This window comes from Terrapene carolina, unplaced genomic scaffold, assembly GCF_002925995.2.
Source record: "Terrapene carolina triunguis isolate 2854851 unplaced genomic scaffold, T_m_triunguis-2.0 Scaffold42, whole genome shotgun sequence".
Lineage (NCBI taxonomy): Eukaryota > Metazoa > Chordata > Testudines > Emydidae > Terrapene > Terrapene triunguis.
Window position 1 is genome coordinate 20,121,624 of NW_020664393.1, and position 24,075 is coordinate 20,145,698.

At 39.5% G+C, this 24,075-nt stretch overlaps 1 protein-coding gene across 3 annotated transcripts in view; it reads left to right on the forward strand.

Annotated features, from left to right (window-relative positions):
* RNGTT (RNA guanylyltransferase and 5'-phosphatase) overlaps window positions 1-23,840 on the forward strand; it is a 409,198-nt gene extending 385,358 nt beyond the window's left edge. For 2 of the 3 annotated variants that reach the window (XM_026654244.2, XM_026654251.2), the window contains 2 exons: window positions 17,659-17,782; window positions 20,935-23,840. In XM_026654244.2, the coding sequence (XP_026510029.1) occupies window positions 17,659-17,782; window positions 20,935-21,098 (288 nt within the window). In that variant the 3' untranslated portion in view covers window positions 21,099-23,840. Of the gene's footprint in view, window positions 1-17,658; window positions 17,783-19,086; window positions 19,156-20,934 lie in introns of those variants that run through there. The other variant, XM_026654249.2, reaches the window with a different exon arrangement.
* The last annotated feature ends 235 nt before the right edge of the window (window positions 23,841-24,075 follow it).

The window sequence follows — 24,075 nt, forward strand, 5'->3', positions numbered from 1 at the left end:
CCCCCCCCCCCCCCCCGCAGTTCTGGGGTCCCGGCCATAGGCCCTGCTCAGCCCGCTGCCGACGTAGGTGAACAGAAGCCCAGATTGGCAGCGAGCTGAGCAGGCTGGTGGCGTAAGATCAGCATTTTAATTTAATTTTAAATGACGCTTCTTAAACATTTTGAAAACCTTGTTTACTTTACATACAATAGTTTAGTTATATAATATAGACTTTTATAGAAAGAGACCTTCTAAAAACGTTAAAATGTATTACCGGCACACGAAACCTTAAATTAGAGTGAATAAATGAAGACTCGGCACACCACTTCTGAAAGGTTGCCGACCCCTGCTCTAAATACAATCCAGAATTAACAACACTGAGTTTAACCCTCCCTGGTTAAAATCTGAGGTTCCTGGGAACCTTAATTGATGCCATTCCTTCTAGTGAATGGGCAGGAAAAATTGTTTTTATAAGATTATGAAATCTTAATTTTGCTGTGAAAGAAGTGTCTTTTTTAAAAACCTTTTCATATTTTGTACCAAGCACATCAGCAAGTGAGAGCTAGTTCTGAAATGTTTAGGAAAAACAAAATGGCATTTTGTAACTATCCATTGGCAAAAATGGCAAAACATTTAAAAATATATGAGATTAAAAGATAATTTACTTCATCAAAATATAATTTTGGTCTTGGATGAGAGAGAAGAGAGAGCATGTCAAAGCCCTGATGCATTCAAGCAATAATATTTTAAAAAACGTAATGCCACTTACAAATCTCCCTCCCTTCCTCCACTTTCCTAATAGCACTTGCATGACATGTTGTTTAATAGTTTACATATTTCTTAGGTGCCAACACTGGATAATGTAAATATATCATAATTCAGCTTCTGACATTATATTTTGCTTTCTAGTCTAGCACAGTGTATTACATAAAATAAACTTAAAATGATCAAATCTTTCTTAATCTTATTTAATAATGTTCTGAGACAGGGAAATTTGAGCCATGTGGAAAGCAGAGCTGCTAACAAACCAGTCTGGGGCTTTGTTAGGCAGCAGGGTTGACACATGAATATGTTACATACGATTATCATAAAATTATGGTCTGGAAATTGAACAGTCATGCTGCAGCATTTTAGACAGCACATTTATAATAAGCTGTAATAAAGTAAACATTTTGAATGGATATAAGAATAGGCATTACTTGCAATCACAAATGTATGTTCAATTGAAATGCTTTTGAAGCTCAGTTTAACAAAGCAAACAAATTTCTTAGCAGTATTAACATAATTGTTTTCATTGTTGAATTTTGATTTACGGGGGGGAGAAAAAACCTTTAAGCATGTAAAACTAGCTGTTTAGGAGCTAAACAGAAGAAAAAGAATATGATTCAAAATGGTTAGCATTTGAAAGCTGCATATTAATAAGTAAAGGATGGATCTTAAAAGATTCCCTTGTAATTATTCTCTACTTTGGATTCTGATTTCAACTTCTTTTGATCACCTATGAGAATTGATTTGTACTTTTTTCAGGAGGAGCGCTATAATTTCAGGGAAGGTTTTAGAATTCAGCTGAGTGATGGACAGACGGAGTCTAAGGCCCCAATCTTGAAAACACATATGCAAGGGAATAGTTTCCATGGGACTACTTGCATGCATAAAGTTACATGGATAAGTGTTTACTGAATCAGGCCCCAATTCTGCAAAGGAAAAGGTTAGTTGACCTGTGGAAACCATTTTTTTCTTTAGACTGCACAAAGAGTGACCTAGATCCTGCTGCAAGCACTGGTACAGAGATGCTCTTCTATGTGTACATACAGCAAAGGTAGTATTGCTGCAAATAAGTAGGAGTCAGATAATTTTGTAGTCTCATAGGCCCTTTGCAAAATGTGGATGGGAGAAATGCAATGAAGATAAAACCAGAATCATAAAAAATCAGTAACTCAGAGATACAGGAAAGATGAGAAGAGGATGCTCTGGGATAGGACACAGAAGAAAATATATGTATATTACATACACACAAAATACTTTAAAAGAACATTATTAAGGTTGATAAATCAAATACACAAAAGCTAGGAAAGGCCAGAATTAAAGTTGCCTGTGGAACCTCTGTACAGCCCCCTTGTCCATATGCATTCTGATACAGTTTAATTACATGACCACTCGCTATTTTTCCATGGGACCCCTGCTTCATTCAGTATGCAGAATGAACGGTGCTCCCTTAATGAGTGGCTACTAAATATTTTGTTTTCTCATTATTTGGTGTGTGGTTCCATGCTTTATTTACTGAACACTGTTTAAAACCTACTCTGAAGACAGAATTCCTCGTGGGCTTTTCTGTGGTACTCATCACTATAGTATCCAAGTGCTTCACAAACATTAATGACTTTATTTTCACAACACCCAGCGTGGTGGGGGTGGGCTGGGTGGTATTATCTCTATTTTACAGAAGGGGACCCCAGGCACCCTTCTGAGAAATTAAGGTCAGAAGTTTGCACTAATTCTGGGTGCCCAATTTGAAATGCCCGAAACCAGATTTTTCAGAGTACTTAGCATTACATAGCACTTTTTATGTTCAAAGCACGGTGTCCATTGCCTGAAGTTGCAGCTGTGAGTGCTCAGCACTTGCGCAAATCAGACCCCAGGGTCTCAAGTCAGGAACACACGATTAGCGACCCTCTGTGAAAAGTTTGGCTTAAGTGACTTGACTCGCATTACATAGGAACTCGGTTGCACAGGTGGAAATAGAATCGAGTTCCCCTGAGCAGCATTCAGTTGTCTCAACCATGAGACTGTGACCATCCTTTCTCTTCTTTCAATCCCCTGTCTCATTCACTACACACCTTCCATCTACAACAAAGGAGGCAGGGGTTCTACACACCACAGTGTCTTTCATTACACATAGCTGATTGAGGGCATGTCTACACTTAAAATGCTACGGTGGCACAGCTGCGGCATTGCAGAACTTCAGTGTAGACAGTGCCTGTGCTGACGAGGGGTTCTCCCACCGGCATATGTAATCTGCCTCCCTGAGAGGCGGTACCTAGGTCAATGAAAGAATTCTTCCGTTGACATAGCACTGTCTACACTGGGGGAATAGGTCGACTTAACAACACTGCTCAGGGGTGTGGATATTTCCATCCCTGACCAACATAGTTAAGCTGACTTAACTTTCTAGTGTAGACCAGGCCTTATTTTCGTAGCAGGGCCATCCTGTGCACTGATTGAGGCAGGGATCCTGTGGGAAAAAATAGGATGTGATTATGTAATTACTGTATCATATACACACAAGGGGGCTGAATTAAGGGGGTTGATTCCTGCTCTCAGTTCCAGTGCTTGGCCCTAATCCACATCAACCCAGAGTTGTAATTGCCCTGCTCAGGTTCACTGTGGATGGAATCTGAGGAATTTAGCTGCAAACCCCATAGCTATTCGCTAATGGGCATGTGAAAACTGGATATTTTCAAAGGCTTATTAGTTGGCCAAATTTGGGCAGATTTGGGTCCACAAAGGAACATCTGTGGAACAAAAGCAATCCCCTGCTAAATTTCACATTCCTGCTCCAAAGCAGGGGATCTTGTCAAAGAAAAGGACACCAAAATTTTTTAATATGGGCAAAAGATATTTTTCCCTAGATCCCTTCTTGGAAACAGCCAAACTGTTTTGGCTGAAATTTTCCCAGAACATTCAGCCTGAGGTAGACATCCAGCATGGAAAATTACATCCCAAAGTTGTAAGCAACTGAAAACAGGGTCTTTATAATGGGAAGTGTCAGGCAGTCTTAATAATAGGCAGTGCTGTCAACCCTACCTGTGATACACAGAAAAGGAGAGGGGAAGAGGAAGGAAGAACTAAAAGCAAGGAAGACGGTATATTAGTGTTACTATACTTTTGCAAAAATTTGCTTTTGATGCTGTACAGTCTTTCAGTCTTTGCTTGCTTGAACTGTTGCCTGTATGTATCTATTTACACTTTTCCTCATAATGAAGTCATTGGCAAATGAGAGGCAAGAAGATACATCTGTGTTTGAAACCAGTATCTAGGTTTCAATCTAAATCTAAACTATTTGCTCAAGTCTGCATTTACATTAACTGTGCAAGCTGCACTTTGATATAAAGGCTTGTGATTATGTTAATTATTTTTTCTGGCATACCATAATACTTCAAGTTGTTGCAGATTGAATTGCAATGAAAGCTGTCAAATGCTTTGTTAAAATCAATTTGGTTTATGATGAATAGTTTTTGCCATTCATTACTCTCTTCTATGATTACTCTTAGGCTAAAAGTCTATTCACTCATCAACTTCCAAGTTGAAATCCAGCCTGCTCTTCTCTTAGGTCAGGTCTATACTATCAATTTAGATCGGTATAACTGCATCGCTCAGGGGTGTGAAAAACCCACGCCCCAGAGCAACGCAGTTATACCAACCATTGTTCTGGAGGGTTTTCCTGGTTCCATACTTTGTTAAAAAATTCAGTGATTTTATCAGTGGTGATGGTCTCATCATCACCAGCTTCCAGCATTTTCCTGAGGACTTGCGGTTCATATTCAGCTTTCCCAGGATTTCATTTTTTTGTGATGTGAAATGTTACAATGTACTGCTATGGGTGTTTAATGTCTTTGTAAAAGTCAAGTTTCTTGTGGTATTGGTCTGTTTAGCACCTCTTAAAAGTGCTCTGCTCATCACTCTTTGTTCTTTTCCTGTTGTTAAGGTCTGATCTTGTGTCCTGGGGTACAGTCACCATGAGGGTGCTGCCTTCTGGCTGCTCTGGGATTACCTCCATCTAGTCTGATATCCTTTTTCTGTCTCTCGTTTGTGCGTGCCTCTCTCACTCACTCTCTCTCTCTGCAACTCGGGGTGCTGTCTCTTTTTGTGACTCAGTTGCTACCTCTTCGTGGCTTGGCCCTCCAGCTAGGTAACTATGTGTTTTCCCCGTTCCAAGGATCCAACTCCCATTCGATGACTGTCTCAGGCTGTTTTCTGGTCCACTGCCCACTCTGTGCCACTTCCCCAGTGGCTGGTAGGGGAACTTGGGCCCACCCACTATTCCAGATTCCAACTCAGGGACCCTCTAATCAGCGGCCAGGGTCTGTAACATCCCATCTTGCTGCCATTTCCCTGCACCTTTTCCTATTCTGCCTCTCATGTTTCCATTCCACCACTTTCTGGGAAAACCCTTCCTTCAGGGCCTGGATCCCTAGGGTTTCTACTATCCCTGGGTTTCCTCCTTTCCCTCTCTAAAGCACAGAGAGTGACTGCAGTCTTTCTCACTGAAGTCCCCTTCTTGCTCTCTACTTCCTGTTTTTATAGCAGCTTAGTCTGCCCTTGCCTAGCTGGGCTTCATCATCAATTAAAAGCTTATCAGCCCTGACTGTTCTCCAAGTGCAGCCTGTCATAGGAGTCATTGGCCCTTTCTCTCTACTCAGGCCTGGTGTAGGGTAGGACCCCATTACACACCCTCCCCCTCAACCCTGTAACCCTTAGGGGTATGATGCCTTTTCCCTGAGAGTTATCGGAGCTGGGCCTGCAGGTCATCCCTTTCCAGCTCCAGGTCCCCCACCATGAGAAGGAGTCTACCCTTCTCCATGGTGTCCCGAAACTTTCCTCCTGGAATTCTGACTCTTGGGAAGCCATTTGCAAGGCTTGGTCAGCAGCTACCAAACTCCCTTGTAGCTTTTGCCTTTGCGTCACAGACTCTCCCAGGGTCTGAGTTCCCACCGCTGATTGCCCTCCATATTTGTCCCCAAATCCTTTAAGTTTGTCTATGGATGACTTTGTTCCCTCCAATTTCTCCTCATCCTCTATCTTCACAGCACCCTTGGCCTTCTCTACAACCTATGTGCCCACACTATGGGCCTCTGGCTCTTCCTTCCATTTCTTTCCTGACCTGTTGTCCTTTTCATGGCTAGTTTCCCTTGTCTTGCGAGGGCAATGCGCCTTCACAAGTCCCCATCCCCCACAGGAAAAAACAAGTACCTTTTTTTCAGCAGGTGGGACTCGCTTGGGCTTTCCTAGATCTTTTGCTTCAGAGTAAGCTTTCTTGTCCTGATGTACATAGGGGCAGTCCCTTTTCAAGTGTCCCCTCTGTCCACAGGCGTAACATTCATAGAATATCAGGGTTGGAAGGGACCTCAGGAGGTCATCTAGTCCAACCCCCTGCTCAAAGCAAGACCAGTCCCCAACTAAATCATCCCAGCCAGGGCTTCGTCAAGCCTGACCTTAAAAACCTCTAAGGAAGGAGATTCCACCACCTCTCTAGGTAACCCATTTCAGTGGCCCTGGAGCATTTTTTTCTGCTCCCAGCTTTTTCAGCCCCTGCTCCCTCCTTCTCACAGGATCCTAAACAAATATTGCTGCTGTTCAACCAGCTTCATTAAATATGCTTGCAGATATAATTGTTCCTCCCACTACCTCTACTGATTCTGCAGGACCTGCATAAGTAGTGCCTGGGTCCTCATGGATTGTTTTATATTTCCCATAAATACGAGTGAAATCTCTTGAGGTCCATCTTGAGAGCGTATATTGGTCTTCTCCATTAAGTGTCTGCATTCTCTTTCCTTCTGAACTTCACTACTATGGTTTCTCACACTCCCCAGTATCGGAGTGACCGCCCTGCCCGCATTCTCCACCAAATTGTCACTGCTAGGGCATCTCTTCCTGGCTGATTTGGGGATTAGCTCTGCCAGGTCTGATGCCCCTTTGTTTTATACAGTTTTTTGCTGCTGCTTCTTCTGGAGATGTTTTTTGAGGAGTCTGTCTGCTTTGACTTGTTTCCTTTCTATCACACAGTTTAACACATCCTCACTTATCCAAAGTTTAGGTGTGCTTATCTGGATACCAACTAGAGTTAATGAGGCATCTATGATTCTGTCACGGAACATGTCTATGTTGACTTTTTGTGGTCGATCTAAGTCTTTTAGAGTGTGAAATCTGTTCTTCAGTACAGTTTGGAATAGCTGCAGTATATAAATTGTCTGTCTGGTTCCTTGTGACTCCATCTGGGGACTTCCAAGTTACTTGTTGGATATCTTTGTGTGGGAATAATGTTCCGCCCAGTTATGAAATCTGCTACCAGGCACAGTTCTATCAGTCTTTCAACATTTCGATTTTGGGAACCTAAGGCCATTTGTGCATTACTTTCTGCCTCCATTGTTGTCATCCCGAACTTTGTCATTGAAGTCCCTCCAGTACTACGGAGATATGTCAGGGAATTGCCAGAGTTTGTAGCCAATTGTAGAATTGATTTTTGATCTAATTGTGGTAGTTGTCTGTGCATAATATTGTATAATTGTCATTTTTATGTATCATGTTTAAAATCTAGTTTGGAGCAATTTTCTGATAATTGGTAACCCAGTCTGAGTGATTTTTTCTCTGCTTTGGAAGTCATAATTAATGGTACTCTGAGTGAAAATCATCTTGCCTTCTTGAATATTTTATTACCTTATTTTCATTTTTCGATCTTTTTATTAGCTCTTGGCCATCACCATTCGCTTGCTCCAAAGATTTTGAGACTATATTCATCCATGTTTTCCATCCCTGCACAGCTTTTGTTGTTGTAGCCATTGTTTTAATGTTCTAGAAACCCACTTTCATAGTTTGTTTTACTTTTAATAAAGAACTTCTCAGAATATTGGCTTTCTGTTGGCTTTCCAAAACTCGTTATTTCTGCCAAGATGGAGTCCATTAATTTGGCATGCTGCTTGCTGGAATGGCTACTTTGTATTTCTAAATCTTAAATTTTTGACAAGAATAACTTGTTGGCCTATCACTCAATCCCCAACCTGGAGGACCAGTGGACTGCTTTTCATCTGGTTCCTTTGATCTGCCTCATTTGGGTGACCCTACCAGGAGTAAAATATCCTGCCAGCATAGCTTTTACACACAATCTCATGCCAGGTGTAAGTACTGTCCTCCAAACATTCCAGTCAGTTTTGTCCACTTGCAGCAGGGCAGGCTGAGGATCAGGGTGATATGGACTGTTCTTTGAACTCTGAATAATCAGAGAACTCCTTTGATGGCACATCACCAAGATGATGGCTCCACAGTGGCGGATCCAACCTTTTTTAATTTTTACAGAAGTTGTCCAGGACACCTGATTTTGAGGTGAAACCAGTCCAGGAATCTACAAGGACCATGATTGAGAGCTGTCTGGACCAGGAACTCCTGTCTGTTAGTATTACCTTTTTGTTACACCCTGTTTAAATCAGCTGGTGAAGATGTGGCAGACCCTGTGATGCAAATACTTCCCAGTCTCAAAAGTGATCAAGAAAAAATATGCCCTCAAAGATGCCTCTGACCTCTACTGTCCTGTGAGAGTTTGGTGGCAGAGATGGCCATGGCTTCAGGGAAAATGAGCCATACCTGGAATACTGTGCTCTAGATCCATGAACTGTGGTGCTTGGATTATTCAGACAAAGGGTGCATCAGTCTACATCCTCAAACCTTTCCATGGTGAACTACCAGGCTTTCATATCCAAAATTAAGGTGCAGATATGGAAGAAGGCCTCTACCCTGATTGATTGATTTTATCAAGAGAGACACTAGGCATTTGAGAAGCTAGTCTGTGAGAACATAGACCTAGCCCAGCATCAGGCTCTGGTGGCCTCTGATGCAGGTGAGACTGTTGGAGGCATAGATGCCTGTAGGTCTGATTGGCTGCAGGTATGATTTCCACTAGGGGTCCCTGAAAAACTCTTCCCTTGCACTACAGAGAACTTTATGGGGCAGTCTTATTTGCTGAGGACAATAGAGACAAAGGCTACACTCTGTACATTTGGACCTGTGATTCATCTGATGGATCCCTCCTTCAAGTCAGAGAAGGAAAAGGCTCCACCACACAAGCTGGTTTTAGCGTGAGTGACTAGCTTCAAAGGAGGTCACCTTACATATAGTGTGCTCAACCTTAACAACACCAGAAAACAAATGATCTTAACCACTCTTTCAGCGAGCACCAGAAATAGAAGGAGTTTTGAAAGGTTCCAGATCATTTAGCTGGCTTTGCCATTAACAGTAGTTTACTGGGACCTTTTTGGTATTTTACAACCCTTGGTCTTTTGTCACCTTAGACACATAGATCCTGATTGTTCAGAAGGTACTATAAGATCTGGTTTACAGAAAACTCTTCAGATTGCTACAGGAAATGTACTTCCTCCTGGCAAAGAAACACCAAGCTTATACCACCAACCAAAAGAAAGGGAAGGGATTTTATTCCAGTTATTTCCTGGTAGTCTGAAAGACAGGCGGTGTCTAGCCCATCCTAAGTCTCAGAAAGCTGAATCAATATTTGAAGATGGGAAATAAAGGTAAAATGGTGATGAAATGGACAATAGCATATACTAAGTGATTCCAGTTCTTGTGATTTTTATTGCAAGTCTCACAATATTTGGTGGTTTTCTTAAAGCACCTGCGCCTAGAGAAATGTGATTAGGTGAGAATCTCTACTTTCATTTAAAAAAAAGTTTCTAGCCCTCATGGTTGTGAAGAAGAGCATGTTTTTAATCTTATGACTTAAAAATAAAGACAAAGAAGAAAACCCTGAATTTATAGTTTTTAAAAATCTCAGGATTGTTCAATTCTTGGTGTTGGCCATGCTGTATATGGTAAAAAAAAAAAAATTTCAGAATGTATGTAAAATATTATTTTAACCTGTTAATGTTCCTTTAAAGGAGTCAGATCATTCATTTTATTTCCTATAAACAAGAGATAATGTGTAGTCATTATCAGTAAACAGCTTCACTATTGAATAAACATTTCGACTTTACTTGCTTTTACCCAACCTGACAGCTGTTTATTGTGTAATACGCTACTTAAAACTATACACCATCAGTTCTCGTAACTGATGTAAAATAAAATAACAGCAGTGGTAACCAATTCAGCACATCTTTATTTTTGAGAAAACGGTCCTTTTAACATGCATTTTTAATATGGTTTCATTATATTATGAAACTTTGTTTGGTGAACAGAAAATATGTAATATTTTATTTAACTGGTTCATTTTTTTATCAACTGAAATGTTTATGACGCTTTTAGGTGCAGTAAAAGCTCATTGTATGAACAGGCTTGAGTATATTTTAAAAGTCTTATTTATATTCATGTATATTTTTGGTATTTCACTTGAAAAACTATATTCTTTAAAATGGTATTTACAATCTAAATTATATACTTTCAGAGAAAACACAGACATTTTATATTTACCATAGTGTATAACCTATGACATTAGAGCTGACTTTTGGGACCCACAAAGTCTGCTACTACAAGTCCCCCTGCCTTATTTAAATTTACACCAGTTGCTAGGGTTGAATATTTATATTTGATATCTCCTGGATATCGTAGGTTATTCATTGTCTGCCACTCACCCTCTGCAGCTGCCCAGGTCTAGACTTTGATGTCTTTGAAAATCATCACATGTCTCTTTGATTTTGGGGAGGACCCTCCATCATTTTGTGGCTAAAGGAAGCAGTAAGCCCACTGCAAGCTTCCTTCAAATTGGCTGCCTGCAGCTGAGCTAACTTATGCTTAAGCGACCTTATGACCTCTGGCCACAAGGAGGGGTAGTTCAATAGCATGAGGGGACAGGAGATTCAAGAGGACAAAGTACAGGATGTAGAGCAAGGGACTCCCAGGTTGCAATACTGGCTCTGCCACTGATTCTCATTGTGTCCTTTGCCAGGTTGCTTAAATGTTCCATATGAGTTTCCTTATCTGTAAATCATGCATGATAATACTTTCTCATATATCTCTGAATGATATAGTTCATCAAAATGGGGTGGTACAACCATCAAGTTTGGTAGTGGTGGAGAAACCAAGATTTGAGGCTGCATTAGTTCTGACCTGCCTCACTGAAGGGGTCACCAACTGTAAAAGCAAAAGTTGGTCTGCATATTTCCCACCCCATCCCCTGTACTGTCATCGAAGCCTGAACACAGCCAAAATCTTCCAGTGGCAGAGGTGCTCACATCTCTCAGATTCTTTGGACAATTGTCCCTTGAAAACTTGGTTAAATGTTTCAATAATGCCCTGACCCCAGCCCTAGCTGCCGGGCTCCATTTCTCCTGAAGCAGGAGTCTGGGAACGACCTGAAGATTTCTCACACTCTTCTTCAGAGAGTTATTCAGTTAATTTTGGACGTGCGCTGAAGAGCTATCTTTCTCACTTTGTGCATAGTAGTGTGATCTGGGTGGAGAAGAATCACTTATATTTGCAGTGAGGAGGGGATTGTTTTACAGGCATACCCAAAAGTGCTAAGACCAGCTCTGTATGGCAAAATGTGACAGCTTTTCTGCAGTTCAGCTAATGGACTGTGAGTGAATATTATTAACGTGTCTATTTGTTCATTTACATAGGAAAAGAATAGTGCTCACATCGTGTATGTTTTTTCTTACAAAGAAGCAGATGCCTCTTGGAAAACAGTTGTATTTATTAACTTTTCTGTCTGTATATTCTGTTTTCTTTTTCTTATTCCATATTACTAAGAAATTACATGCTAAAAAAATCCTTTATTTCTTAAGAATTCAGCTGCTGCTTCTGCTTATTCCTCTGTGGAAATCATAATGTTCTATCTCTAACATCACAGTCACTTCTACTGGGATATCACAAATAAGATGATGACTTCAGGCAAGGAATAAGCAACAGAAGCCGGTGAACTTATAAACAACAGTTTTTTAGTCATGCAGATGTTTTTGGTAATAAAGAATGGGGGGGAAAGTACAAAGACAAAATGATATGAACAAAAAAGTATTTCTAAATAGAATTTTTAAAATGTTTTCTTGGCAGCCTCAGTGTCTCCTTAAAGTAGATTGTTTTCCTAAAAAATGATTTGTCATAATTGCATTGAACACAGAACTCAATGAAGTGTGTAACCTCATGTGTTTCTTGTTGTGATATAAAATTTTATCTACATTTTTTACAAAAAAAACCCTAAAAATTAGAAAACTGGAAAAAATAGATGTTGGTAATTTAAAAAAAATTCATAACTTTTACATTCTAACCAAAAGTCTGAATATTTGCTTAACTGCTTTAAAATATAAAATAAACAATGACTTTTCAATAACTAAATTACATACAATAGCAACTTTGCAGTGATCCCGTCATCTCACAAACTAAGCAGGGCTAGATCACTATTTGGATGAGACCATGTAACAGTTGTAGGGAACGATGTGGTGATTCAGTAAGGTGAAATTATCCGTGACTCATTACTGAATCTGTAAAACAGAAATTTTGACCATTTGTAGTCATCACAGATACTGTGGCAGTGTTCAAAGCATTAGAAATAATTCCTGTCTGGTTACCTAAATGTTTTCCCTTCTGTATTTTCAGTTGGATACATTATTTTTCACATGTCCTAAATTGCTGTGGAATGTTGCTGTGTGTACTTCACCTCAGAGATGGCTGCATTGCAGTGGTAGATGGAAGTAATTATTATGTGTAGTTAATATTTCAGTTTCTTTTCTACTTCAGGTTCCGTTTGCACAAAAGGCGATACATAAATGCTAGATGCTATTGTTTTTGTAAAGAGAACCGCTCTTCTGTATTAAAGGACTACAGTAGATAGTGCGGGCAGTGGGGAAGCTTTTCATCATAACGAAAGGAAAAAGTTAAGCTTTTTTATTCCATGTGAGCTAATAAGATTAACTTAAATTTGCTAAACTTTAAAGGAATATATTTACTCCATGACACTGATTCATGTGGTATTGTGGGATCCAAATTTCCATTAGCTGTCTGAAAATATTCTAGGGAACGAGTATTTGATTAAGGGAGGCTCCATGGAGTCCTTAGTTTGATGGAAACTTCCAAATTTGAGGCCACTGAGCACTGGGTTCCAAACAGGTCCAATTCAAACAAATTTGGAGTCCCCTGCAAAGCTATTCAATTGGGCACCTATATGCCAGGACCAAGATTCAGTATCACCTGTCCTCCATACCCATACCTATTCCCAACCCATATATAGTGCCAGGTGAGTTCACTCTGCATTGGAATATGGACTATGAAATATGTATAAATTGAGGTTTGTGATTGTGGGGGTTTTCTGTTCACTGGGGAGGGAGAGCATGTAGTCTGTCCCAGTCTGGGGGGGGATGGAGAGAGAAACATACTGATTATCCCCCCCACAAAGGACTTTGTTGGCATGAAGTTGCTCTTTCTCTCCAGCACGTTGCACTAGAATGGGTGTGGTGGCCCCATAATCTGGCAGACCCGTATGGCTGCAGTAGGTTTGGAAGCATTGTTAGAATTGGCTCTGGTTCCACAGATTTGTCATCACTGGGGTAAGAGCACCAGCAGCTCATACAGCGAATCTCACTGCTGAGCAAATTGTTCAGCACTCAACCCCAAGTCCTCTCATAGCTGAGACATCTTCTGCCTTGTCCCATCCAGCACAAGCTGGAAGAAATAACTGCCAAAACTTGCTTTCAAGAAGTGGAATGATGAGTTTCTCAGATTTCCTCTACAATATGTAGAGGTGGGAGTGGGGAAAGGATGGATGAACACAAAGCCAAGAAGGGAGAATAGAGAGAGACCCCTCTGAGGCAGGATGTGCAATATGTCACTCTGTTTCTCACTAGGAGGGAAGTTTAATCTCTCACTCCCAACTGCTAGGAAAGAGCTTGGTGAGGGAGAAGGGATTTTGGTGAGGGATAAGTTACATTTTGGTGGCTCCCAGACCACATTTAGTCTTAATCACCAGATGAGAGACGTGAAATATCAGGAGCAAAAAAAAAAAAAAAACAAGAGCCGGCGGCGGAGGAAAAAACAAAAACAAAAGCAAAAAAAACCACAAGAGCCACCGGAGCATAGGAAAAATTGGTGGGTCTGAGCACCCACCGGCAGCTCCACGCCCCGCCCCCCGCACCAGCTCGCCGCCTCCTCCACCTCTGCCTCCCCTGAGCGGGCTGCCGCATCCTGCTTCTCCCCCCTCCCTCCAGCACTTGCGCCGCCATACAGCTGATTAGCGCAAGCCTGGGAGGGAGGGGGGAGGAGGAGGAATGCAGCGTGCTTGGGGAAGAGGCGGGGCCAGGGCGGGGATTTGGGGAGGGATCCAATGGGGCAGTGAGGGGGCGGGAAAAGGGCGAGAATTTGGGGAGGGATCCAATGGGGGAGGGAGGCGTGGAATCGGGGCGGAGCCGGGGCGGGGGGGACACGAGCCCCCTCCGCCTGTGCGCTGGAGGGCAAAATATCGGGACAATTCGCGTCCCAATGACGGGGGACAAACAAGTAAATATCGGGACAGTCCCGATAAAATCGGGACGTCAGGTCACCCTATAATCACCACTTCAGGAAATGGTTGTGAGTGATACACGTAGTGATTGTGGCAGATTGACAATATCCAAAACAGTCTTTGGGGGTATTTTGTATTAGAATTGCAATTGTGTATGTGGTATTGTGGCATTTTATGTACTTTCTCTAGTAGGTAGTGGGGAGGCTAATGAACTTCATCTGTTATCTGCCTTTGAAGCCTTCTCCCTGGAGATATACACATACACTAGTTCAGACTGAATTTCCCAGGGGCAGAGAGGCAAAGAAAGGGTTTTGGGATGAAAAGTCTGGATTTAAATGCACAGGACCCCTAGTCCATGGAGGGCCTCAATCCTTAAGGTAGAGTTGGGAGGACTGGGCCTGCCAGAATCCCTGTTAGCGTGAACTCTGGTAAGCGTCTTAACATGCAAGAAGGTTCTTTTACTGTTTTTAATATATTTTCTCTGTAATGCTTGTACCTGAAGAATAAAGTAGGTTGGAGAGAACTTTGAGGTACCTTATATCCGCAGAAATCACTCTGTTATCAGTCTGAAGAAAAAGCAAGCAGATCTGTTTAGGCAGACTCTCTTTGCTGGGAAATACACAGTGAAGACAGGGAACTGCAGCCTGGACATACCCTGGTCAAAAGGGAGTTGAGAGGTGGGTCTCCCCTAGGGTGACCAGACGTCCCGATATTTAGGTGTTTGTCCCGATATTTCGCTTCACCGGCAGCACTGGGGTTTTTTTGCTCCGCCGGCAGCACTCGGCTTTTTATTTTTCTCCACTCCCTCCCCCACCCCCATGTGTCCCAATATTTTCTTCCTCTCATCTGGTCACCCTAGCCACCCCACCCAAGAGAGGCAACAGCTGGGGAGCTGGAAGCTGAGAGCTGGATGACTGAGGTGAAACACAGGTGCAGTTGCCCTGAACTGTGACATATTTGCAACAAAGCTTGTTTACAGTGATTACTAAGGAATTGTTCTGTGACCTTTTCAATCCTCTCCAAACACATACATATTGAGAAGCCTAGAATGATTGTGGTACACCGGTATTTTCAGCATTGTTAATGCTGAACGTGTATATTGTGCTTAGAGTACTTTCTGTATTCTTGATAAAATGTTCAAAAGCTTCTAAAAGAAAATGTGGCTACACATTAAGACAGGTGCTTTTACAAGACCAAGGTCATTTAATTGGGGAATGGTAACTGCTATGTTCCTTACTTGGTAAGATAATTGCTATAACTTGTGAAGACTATGAACAGCAGTTTTCTAAAAGCATTTAGCTCAGTGCATTGGCAGGTGTTTGCATTTTCTGGAAAGATCCATCTTCCAGATTGCTAATGAGTGGCCAAGCAAGCATACAGAGAGTTAATAATACTGCTTAATTGCCACAGTCACATAGAGCAACCACATAATTTATTGCTATTCTAAGCCTCTGAACACTAGAAGAATGATAAACTATATGACAAAGGCTTACTGAGATTGCTAGTTAGTGAAAGTCACTGGCTAGAGTTGAATATCTCTCTGCCTCTAGCAGGTGATTCTTCTAACAGCATTTTCCTGCTTCATCAGGAAAAAAGGGCATATAAATATTTTTTTTTCCTTGGCAGCTATTATCAAAGTAATATACTTTCCAAATCATTACACAGCCAAAAGTTTCTTCCTGTGTTTAAACATCCACAGTGGATTAGAAAAGGATGTTGTGTTTTCCTGGACACACCTAATGAAACATAAATGTTAAGTGAGTCTGTGTTACTTGAACATCTGGTTGGAATATCGCTTTTAGCACATGTATAGTGAACTAAGATACCGTACAAGGAAATGTGCTAAAAAGGGAAAGACAGGCAAATTAGGGGATGAGTTAATCTTGCAAACAGGATAGGAGATGTCTCCCCTAATCCACGTGACCACCAACGGTCACAAAGTGCATTGTAGCGGTTAAATGGTTTTAAAAAATATCTGTAGTCAGCAGAAGTATTACTTCTTTTTTTAAAAGAAATAAATGAATTTATGATAAAAAACTGATGAAAAAAACTGACTTTTTTTTATGTTAAAGTCTCTTGACTTGACTGGCCTAAATTAAGCAGGTTAGCTAAATTGTCTCATAGTGTCACTTTTACTTGACAAGTAAAATCCCAGAGCTCCCTTTCCTGAAACTAATAGTAATGTTCAGAATAAATGCTGAACAAAATGTGATGGTTGCATTTTTAGCAACTTGAGGGTTAGACTTGTCCTATTTTGCAAGTGGGGTAATCCACAAAGGTTTGGGACTCATATTGGCAAATTAATTGCCTTTATCTAGAAATTAGTCCAAAATATGTTTGAGAGTATTCACTGCACACCCAACTAATTGTTCCAAAGCCTTTCCTGTCCTTCTTCAAAGTCTGTATCCCTGAACAGTAGTAAATTCCTGTGTCAGTACTGGTAAGTGGATAGACAGTAGAAATGCAAATTTCTGCTAATGAAATAACCAGTCCTCTTTAGTGTATGGAAAAGTAATTACCCATAAAAGACTGCATCACAGTTGTGATATTACCTTGACTAGCATTTGATTTGAAATCTGTAACAGAGCTAAACACAAAACTAACAGTTAAATACAGATTCATACATACAAAGAGGGTTTTTGGAACAAACTGAAGTATATTGGGAAATAGTTGCTAAAGCATTAGCTAAAGTTCTCAAGTTGCCATGGTTACTTGGGAATTTTGCATTTTATCATAGGTTAAGATGCATAGGATGAAGTAGCCAAAATAAACAGGAAGTATAGTACACATGAACTAAAAATCTCCAAATCACTCAGCATCAGCTAATAGAAAGACAAATAGCTCACAATATCAGCTGCTTGCTGACAAATCTATGAATGAATAGAGAAAAGAGGCCTGAAGGATATTTAGAACATGTGTGATTTTAAAAACCCATGTAATTTTTGGAGTTAGAATTTACTTTATTTTTAAAAGAAAATAATCTCTAAAAATGTAAAGAGTGGAATGATTTTTATAAGCTAATTCTGGTATTGAAACCTAATGTTTGGCTTTGAGACCTTTAACAAAGAAGGTTGATGAAAACACAGATAATGCATTTCATACAGTTAGGCTGGCAGTAGCACTTATACAGGAAGCAGTTCATCCCCATGGAAACCTATTTGCATTTGGGACATTTCTACTGGTTGATTTTTTTATTTAATTTTTTTTACTAGAGTAGCTGATGTTTTAGCATAATTGCCATATATTGACAACAGATTTCAAAAGTATTTTTAAAATGTCAAGTAGCTGAGCATGTGTACATTGGAGATGTTAAGATATTCAGCTAAGCTTAACTTTAGGTGTAGGATGAAGAACTGTTCCTGATTAATTTTAGGGCAATGTTTGGCCTTCCATTACCTATCACAAGCTGAAGGAACAATGCCTTTAAACTGATTTAATAAAATACATTTATCTTGAACTTTTTTTTAAAACAGGTGACAAGAGAACTGAAACAGTATGACAATAAGATTATAGAGTGTAAATTTGAGAACAACAGCTGGGTCTTCATGAGGCAGAGAATAGACAAAAGCTTTCCAAATGCTTACAACACTGCCCTAGGTGAGTAGAATAACTTACTTTTGCACATACATTTCATTTTTACCATTTCAGTAAACTTGGTTAAATGGACTCTGGCAGAAAATTTAGTCCCAGAATTTCATCTGCCTTAATATTGTTCTAATTTAATGAGGGAAAATGGTCTGTAGTCTCAATATCTAGTTTAGCAGTCTGTGTTTTTCCAGTATAACATTAGGTCCTGATCTTGCAAAGACTTACGTATGTGCTTAAACTTTTACACCATGAGTAATCCCAATGGTTTTAATGGGACATACTCACTGGGTGAAATCAAATAGGCTACACTCCCATTTGTTATGTGCCAGCTGGCTCAGGTTAAGGGAATGTTTAATTGCAGTGTAGATGTTTGAGCTCAGTCTAGAGCCCGGGGTCTGGGATCTCGCAAGGTGAGAGGGTCCCAGAGCTCAATCTCCAGCCTATGCCCAGACATCTACACTGCAGGTAAACAGCCCCTTAGCCCAAGCCCCACGAGCCTAAGTCAGCTGACACGGGACAGCCACGGGTTTTTAATTGCAGTATAGACATACCAGTTACTTCACCGAGGCCATGATTTCCCCCGTGGTGTGTGAAGTAAATGTGTGTGAGTTCTTCGCAGAATTGGGACCTTATTTAGTCAAATATATGCTAAAGGCCTGCATTTAAGTGAGGCCCCCCAAAATATAGTTGCCTTAGCTCTACAACACAGTTAACTGACAAGCACTGGTGCTATGTTGACTTGTGCTGATGCACAAAGAAAGATACTTTGGCACATCAACATGCTACATAAGTTGAATTTGTTAAACAAAAAAAGCCATGATAATTTCAGCTCTATTCAAGATCATTGTTTGCCAGATGGAAGACAAAATTAGTAGGAGAAAATGTAATTTCAAGCTCCTAAAATAGTATTACAAACAATAGAGAGTAAAGCAAATGAAAGCTATGAAAAAAAGTTGTCCTTATAGGATTGTGACGCCTTCAGATTCTCCTATAGACAATAAAAAAGAATCCTCTGAAAATGCAAAAGAGCAATTTTCTTTCAGGTGGGATGAATGAGTTTAAATAAAGATGTGTTGGAATAATATGAGTAATAATAGTCATACTGAACTGGCATTTTGTGGTGGTATCATAAACTTAAACATGGTATTCAGAACTACTAAGCTTGCCAGGAGGTATATGTATATTCCTAGTTTTTCTTTAAAATTAATCCACCCATGTAAATTTCTGATAATCTAGTGAAATTAAATTGTTTGGATGAGCAAATTGAAATTAGCCATTTGATCAAGTGACAGTAGGACTGTTGGTGCCTTTAGGGAGACACCTCAGAATTCAAACAGCTCCACCACCATAGCAGCTTTGTGCGTCTTCTGCAGCCCTCACACCACCAAGAGGGAAAGAGGGATGGGCCACTAAAGAAGAGGTACCACTGTACCACCTCCTAAAGTTTTTCCCCATCAACACCAGCATTGCCTCCTAGTTGCTTCAGCAACCTTTTTTCTTTTGGCCTGCCCCAGCCCCCTCCCCTACTTCCAAGCCACAGCAACTTTTCCTCTTCCTTCCTCCACTCCCAGCATGCACAGCTTTCCTCTTCTTCCCCTCTGCTAGAGCTGGCTGAAAACAAATTTTCTGAAGAGTTTTCTCACCAAATAAATAAATAAATAAATTCAGAGAGAGAGAGGTTTTTGTAAAAAAAATTCTCATGGGAAATCATTTTTTACAATGAAATAAAAAAATCTGTGAGGAAAAATTGCATTTTTGGTTCAGTTGTTGAAAAAAGTTATTTTTGGAGTTTTGATAGGTTCTCTCCCCTCCTCCTTTCTTAACTTTTCCCCATTCGAAAAGGTCTATGGTGAGGAGGAGAGACCCACTTTTTTCCACATTTGAAAAAAGCTGGAAAGAAATAGTAAAGCTAAAATAAAATGTGTGTGTGCTACTTCTTTCCCTTTTTGAACTTCTTTCTTTTTAGACTTTTCCAGTGGAAAAAAGTATTTTTAAGAAATAGTGATTTTTTTTTCCTTTTTGTCCCATTAGTCCTGGTCAGCCTTTAAAAATGGTCATACAAATTTACCAGCACAGGCTTGCTGGGGTGATAACTTTTTTATTTTTGTAATTTTTTGTTTGTTTTTGGCAAGGCTAGCTACTTTTCATTATAATACTGTGTTTAAATGGACTAAAACTGATGCATACAGAAGAAATTTTTAAAAAGCATCTTTATACCAAAAATGTTTTTAATTATAAAACCATTGCTATTAGGGAAGGTTTTATTAATGTTACATTCAGATTGTGCATGCTTCCAGAATTACAGTGGTATGAAAAGAATATCTTCAGTGGCCCATGAAACCATATTTTTAATTGCTAGTCATGAAGATGATTTTACTTTATATCAGTTGAGGGAGATAAGTTGACTCATTTTATTTAATGGATGTTGGGCCTCAAAAGAGTAACAATTATTCTTCCTCATGAAACTGCCTCTGTAGTATAGCTGATCTTCCTCATACTGTCTCTCAAAATCTTTTATAGCCTTATCTTATATTTTTGTCCCAGATAATCATGGAATTCCACCTTAAATCAATATATCTTGCTTCTAGCCTTTTTTCCTAAGTACCATATTTCATCAGACGAGACCAGGTTGCACAGGCAAAATGATAAAAAGATACTCAGTTCAGAATCAAGCCTTTTCATAAATTGTCTAAATTGTTTGATATTTGATGAAAAATCCAAAGACTTAGGCATTTCAGTTCCAAGTTTGTCAAAATGGATAAAATCATGTATTCCTACTGGTTACGACTTACGTAGAGCTTCAGAGCCAGAAGACACATTGCACAAGAGCTTTGTTGCTACTACTTGCCTAAGTAATGTGCTAATTCCTGACATTTATATTGAATTTAATTTTACTTTTTTACAAAGATTTATTCTCTTGACTAGAAGGCTAGACTGGTGCCCGTTGGGACAGCAGTTCTTTATTCTCTGTAGTCCTCAGCTGTGTGTGAGCAAAGTAGAATAATTTCATCCCTAACACAAAAGTTCTATAAAATATATGTTCAAAACTGAACATTTGTGCCAAATACTGTCATTTATTTTGCAAATACAGGATCAAATTGTTCAAGTGTTGCATGCAGCCAATCAGTTTAATAACGTCAAAATGTGTTCTTTGTTCCCAGCTGTATGTAATAGCATCCAAAATCCAGTCACAAAGGAAATGTTGTTTGAGTTCATTGGTCGGTGTACAGCAGCTTCTCAAGGACAGACGCAAAAACATCACCTGGATCCTGACGCTGAACTCATGCCCCCACCTCCTCCCAAAAGACCACGCACCATAACCTAAGGCCACAGTCCGAATGAATAGCATGTTGTTTACAGATCTGCAGAAGGTGAAATGAAAAGGTGTGTGGATTAAAAAACATTTGCAAAAAAGTCATTCTATGCATCCTGTAAATATCTAGATGCATTTTTTTCAAATGCCACATCATGAACCGACATTCTTTTTGTAACTGGCAAATTCAACCTTACTTTGTGGGATTTGAAGATTGAAATATCCAAAGGTTTAGACAAGAACAGTATAGAATCAGTGGAAAGCTGCCTTGTTTATACATGGATATCTTTCACCCTTAATTTATAATGTTGGCAATCTGGAACTGTGAGAAACCATTGGAACACTGTACTTTTTAGAATCTGTGTTTCAATTATAGTGGTGTTTCTTTTTCTTTCTTATTATTTAATTAGTTCAGATTTGTCACCCTTAGTATAATTTATCTTAGTGTTACTACATTTCTGAGACTTATGTTCAAGAACAAACAGCAATGTTGTTTGTGCACTGTATTGGTTTAAAAAAACCTTATTAGGTTTACTAATTTTAAAATTAGCTGGGTTTTTTGTTAAAATATTAAAGAACTGAATCTTTATTGTTGTAAATAGCATCCTTTCTAAAGGAAATGTGCTGGGTGGTCGTGGGGGGTTGGTTTTGTTTTCGTTTCATTATTTGAAGTCACACACCTAATGTCTGGTGGGTCAATTTTAGCTCTGCATTTTAAGTTTATCTGTAGATAAGGAACACACGTGATGAAATCCTTAGTATTAAGGTCTCTATTTTGAGACAGTTTCTAATACAGGGTTTAGGTCTCCACAGTGAAGCCATTATAAATAATATGTAAAGGTACACCTCACTGTGATATGCAAGAGTAATACCCAGTACTAATGATGTTGTCTTAGATCCAGGTGCAAAATGGCAAAAGAAATGCCAGCCAGCATCTTTGATGAGAAGGTAATGCCAATGGAATAGAGCCCTGTCACAGGAAAAGGGCCTCCTGTTTTTAGATAAAAGCAGGGCAAAGGCAAGACATTTATTGGTGGAAATTAACATGCTGAATACCAAGCCGTTAATTTTCAAAGCAGCAATCAGTTGTCCTGTGACAGGATTCTAATCCGCTGACTTTATTTCTGTTATACCCAGTGATGAAACAAATATCCTAATGGCCCTTGCTGCAGTACAATTGGAAGTTGTTCGCTCAATTAAGATGGAAAAGCTGCATTCTAACAGACATATGGAGGCATTGCTCTGAGTTTGAATTAACTAGAAACAAAAGTAATTTTAAAATGCAGTTTTAAAAGTTTTCTGCACAGTTAATAAGCTGGTGTTTGGCTATACAGTTATTGATAAATAAGTATAAGTATAAATATGGGTGATCCATTCATTCAACAGTCTGGTTAACTAACATAATTTCATTTGATATAATAAATGATCCAAAATAGTTTATATTTAAATGAGTTTTAATGTTTGTAAATAAAGTTAACTCATGCAGTATTTTTTTCTATATGGAAATTTTAGGGCTACGCTTTGTGGGGGGCTCCTCCAATTGTTTCAAATATACACTGTATCATTCACATGGTAATCCTAATGTCTCTTTCCTGGGATACTCCATATATGTGTTAGGGCATTGAAGAGGTTTAAAAAGTTGCTTTTTTTGCTGCAGTAAAACTTGAGGAAAAAGTGTGTTCATCAAAGCTCATGTTTCAACCATACATACTTTCCATGTATTATCTTTATAACAGATATATCACCTATGCAAGGTTGAAAAATTATCTCCCCAAAACAACCTTATAAATTTCATGTGAAAACCTATGCAACCTCAATTCATCCTTCATGGAAACACACAGTACATTTCTTTTCCACATAGTTTTTGTTGTATTTTTCCCCAGACTTACAGCCCTACCATTGAGTTAAGTCATGACATATATTTTATCAACAATCTCTAGTGCTGTTTAAATGTCTATGGTAATTGCAACCTTTTAACTGAGAATGAGATATGTGAAAAGAGCATTTTGTTTTAAATATTTATCCAGATTATTTCCTCTCTTCTCCTTCCCACCCTCCACCTCTTTATTTCAACAGAATTTTAAAGTTTATAATTTGTCATTTTCTTTAGTGCATTGTAGCCTGCCCTCGACGTGCATTCCACCCAGTTCATGAATGCACTGTTACCCTTTGCATATTTTGACATTACTTTTTTTTCCACTCAATTTTTAAAATTGGTATATTGAAGGAATTGTAAAGACATTGAGAGATGATCTGATGGTTTGAGAGATCTCTGCTCAGATTTGACTTGAAGTTCTTCCTGCACTGCAGCTCTGTAGCCTTTGAAAGAGGCTGAACATCTTAGGTTTTCTGGACAACGTTTTTTTTTTTTTTAAAAAAAGGGATTGGGAAGGGAAGAGTAGAGTGAAGAAGCAGATGAAAACAATGGAATTCCACTTGGACTAGCTGTTTGGTTGGTTTTGTTTGTTTGTTTGGTTGGTTGGTTTTGTTCGTTTGTTTGGTTTTGTTTGTTTGTTTGTAAGACGTATGAGACCCTGCTCTCTTCTACTGGATATTCTAAGATAGGGGGCAAGGAAGAGCCTGTGCCAAAAAACCTGAGAAAAACTCAACTGTCTGCTCTTAGGATATAGAGTATGAACCCATCCTCTAAGTTGTTGTTTGTTAAATAGTACATGTACAGTTACGTTTTGCTTTCAATGGAGTTCTCAGAAAATGTCAGTACGTTCCTCTGCAAACTATGTATTAAGTATTTTAATAAAGTCAATGGTTTAAAAGAATGGACGTTCATTTACTTGTGCTAGTGGTCTAATTATTTATGCTTATGATATCCACCCATCCCATTGCCAGCAATGGGGTACTCGACCAATACTCAAGATTCAAACAGAAGAATTTTACATGATTTGCAGAGGTCAGAGGTTCAACTCTGGGCTAGAAAGCCTATACATAAGCATTCCCAGAGAGCCAATAAGTGATATAGCTCTTGGCTATG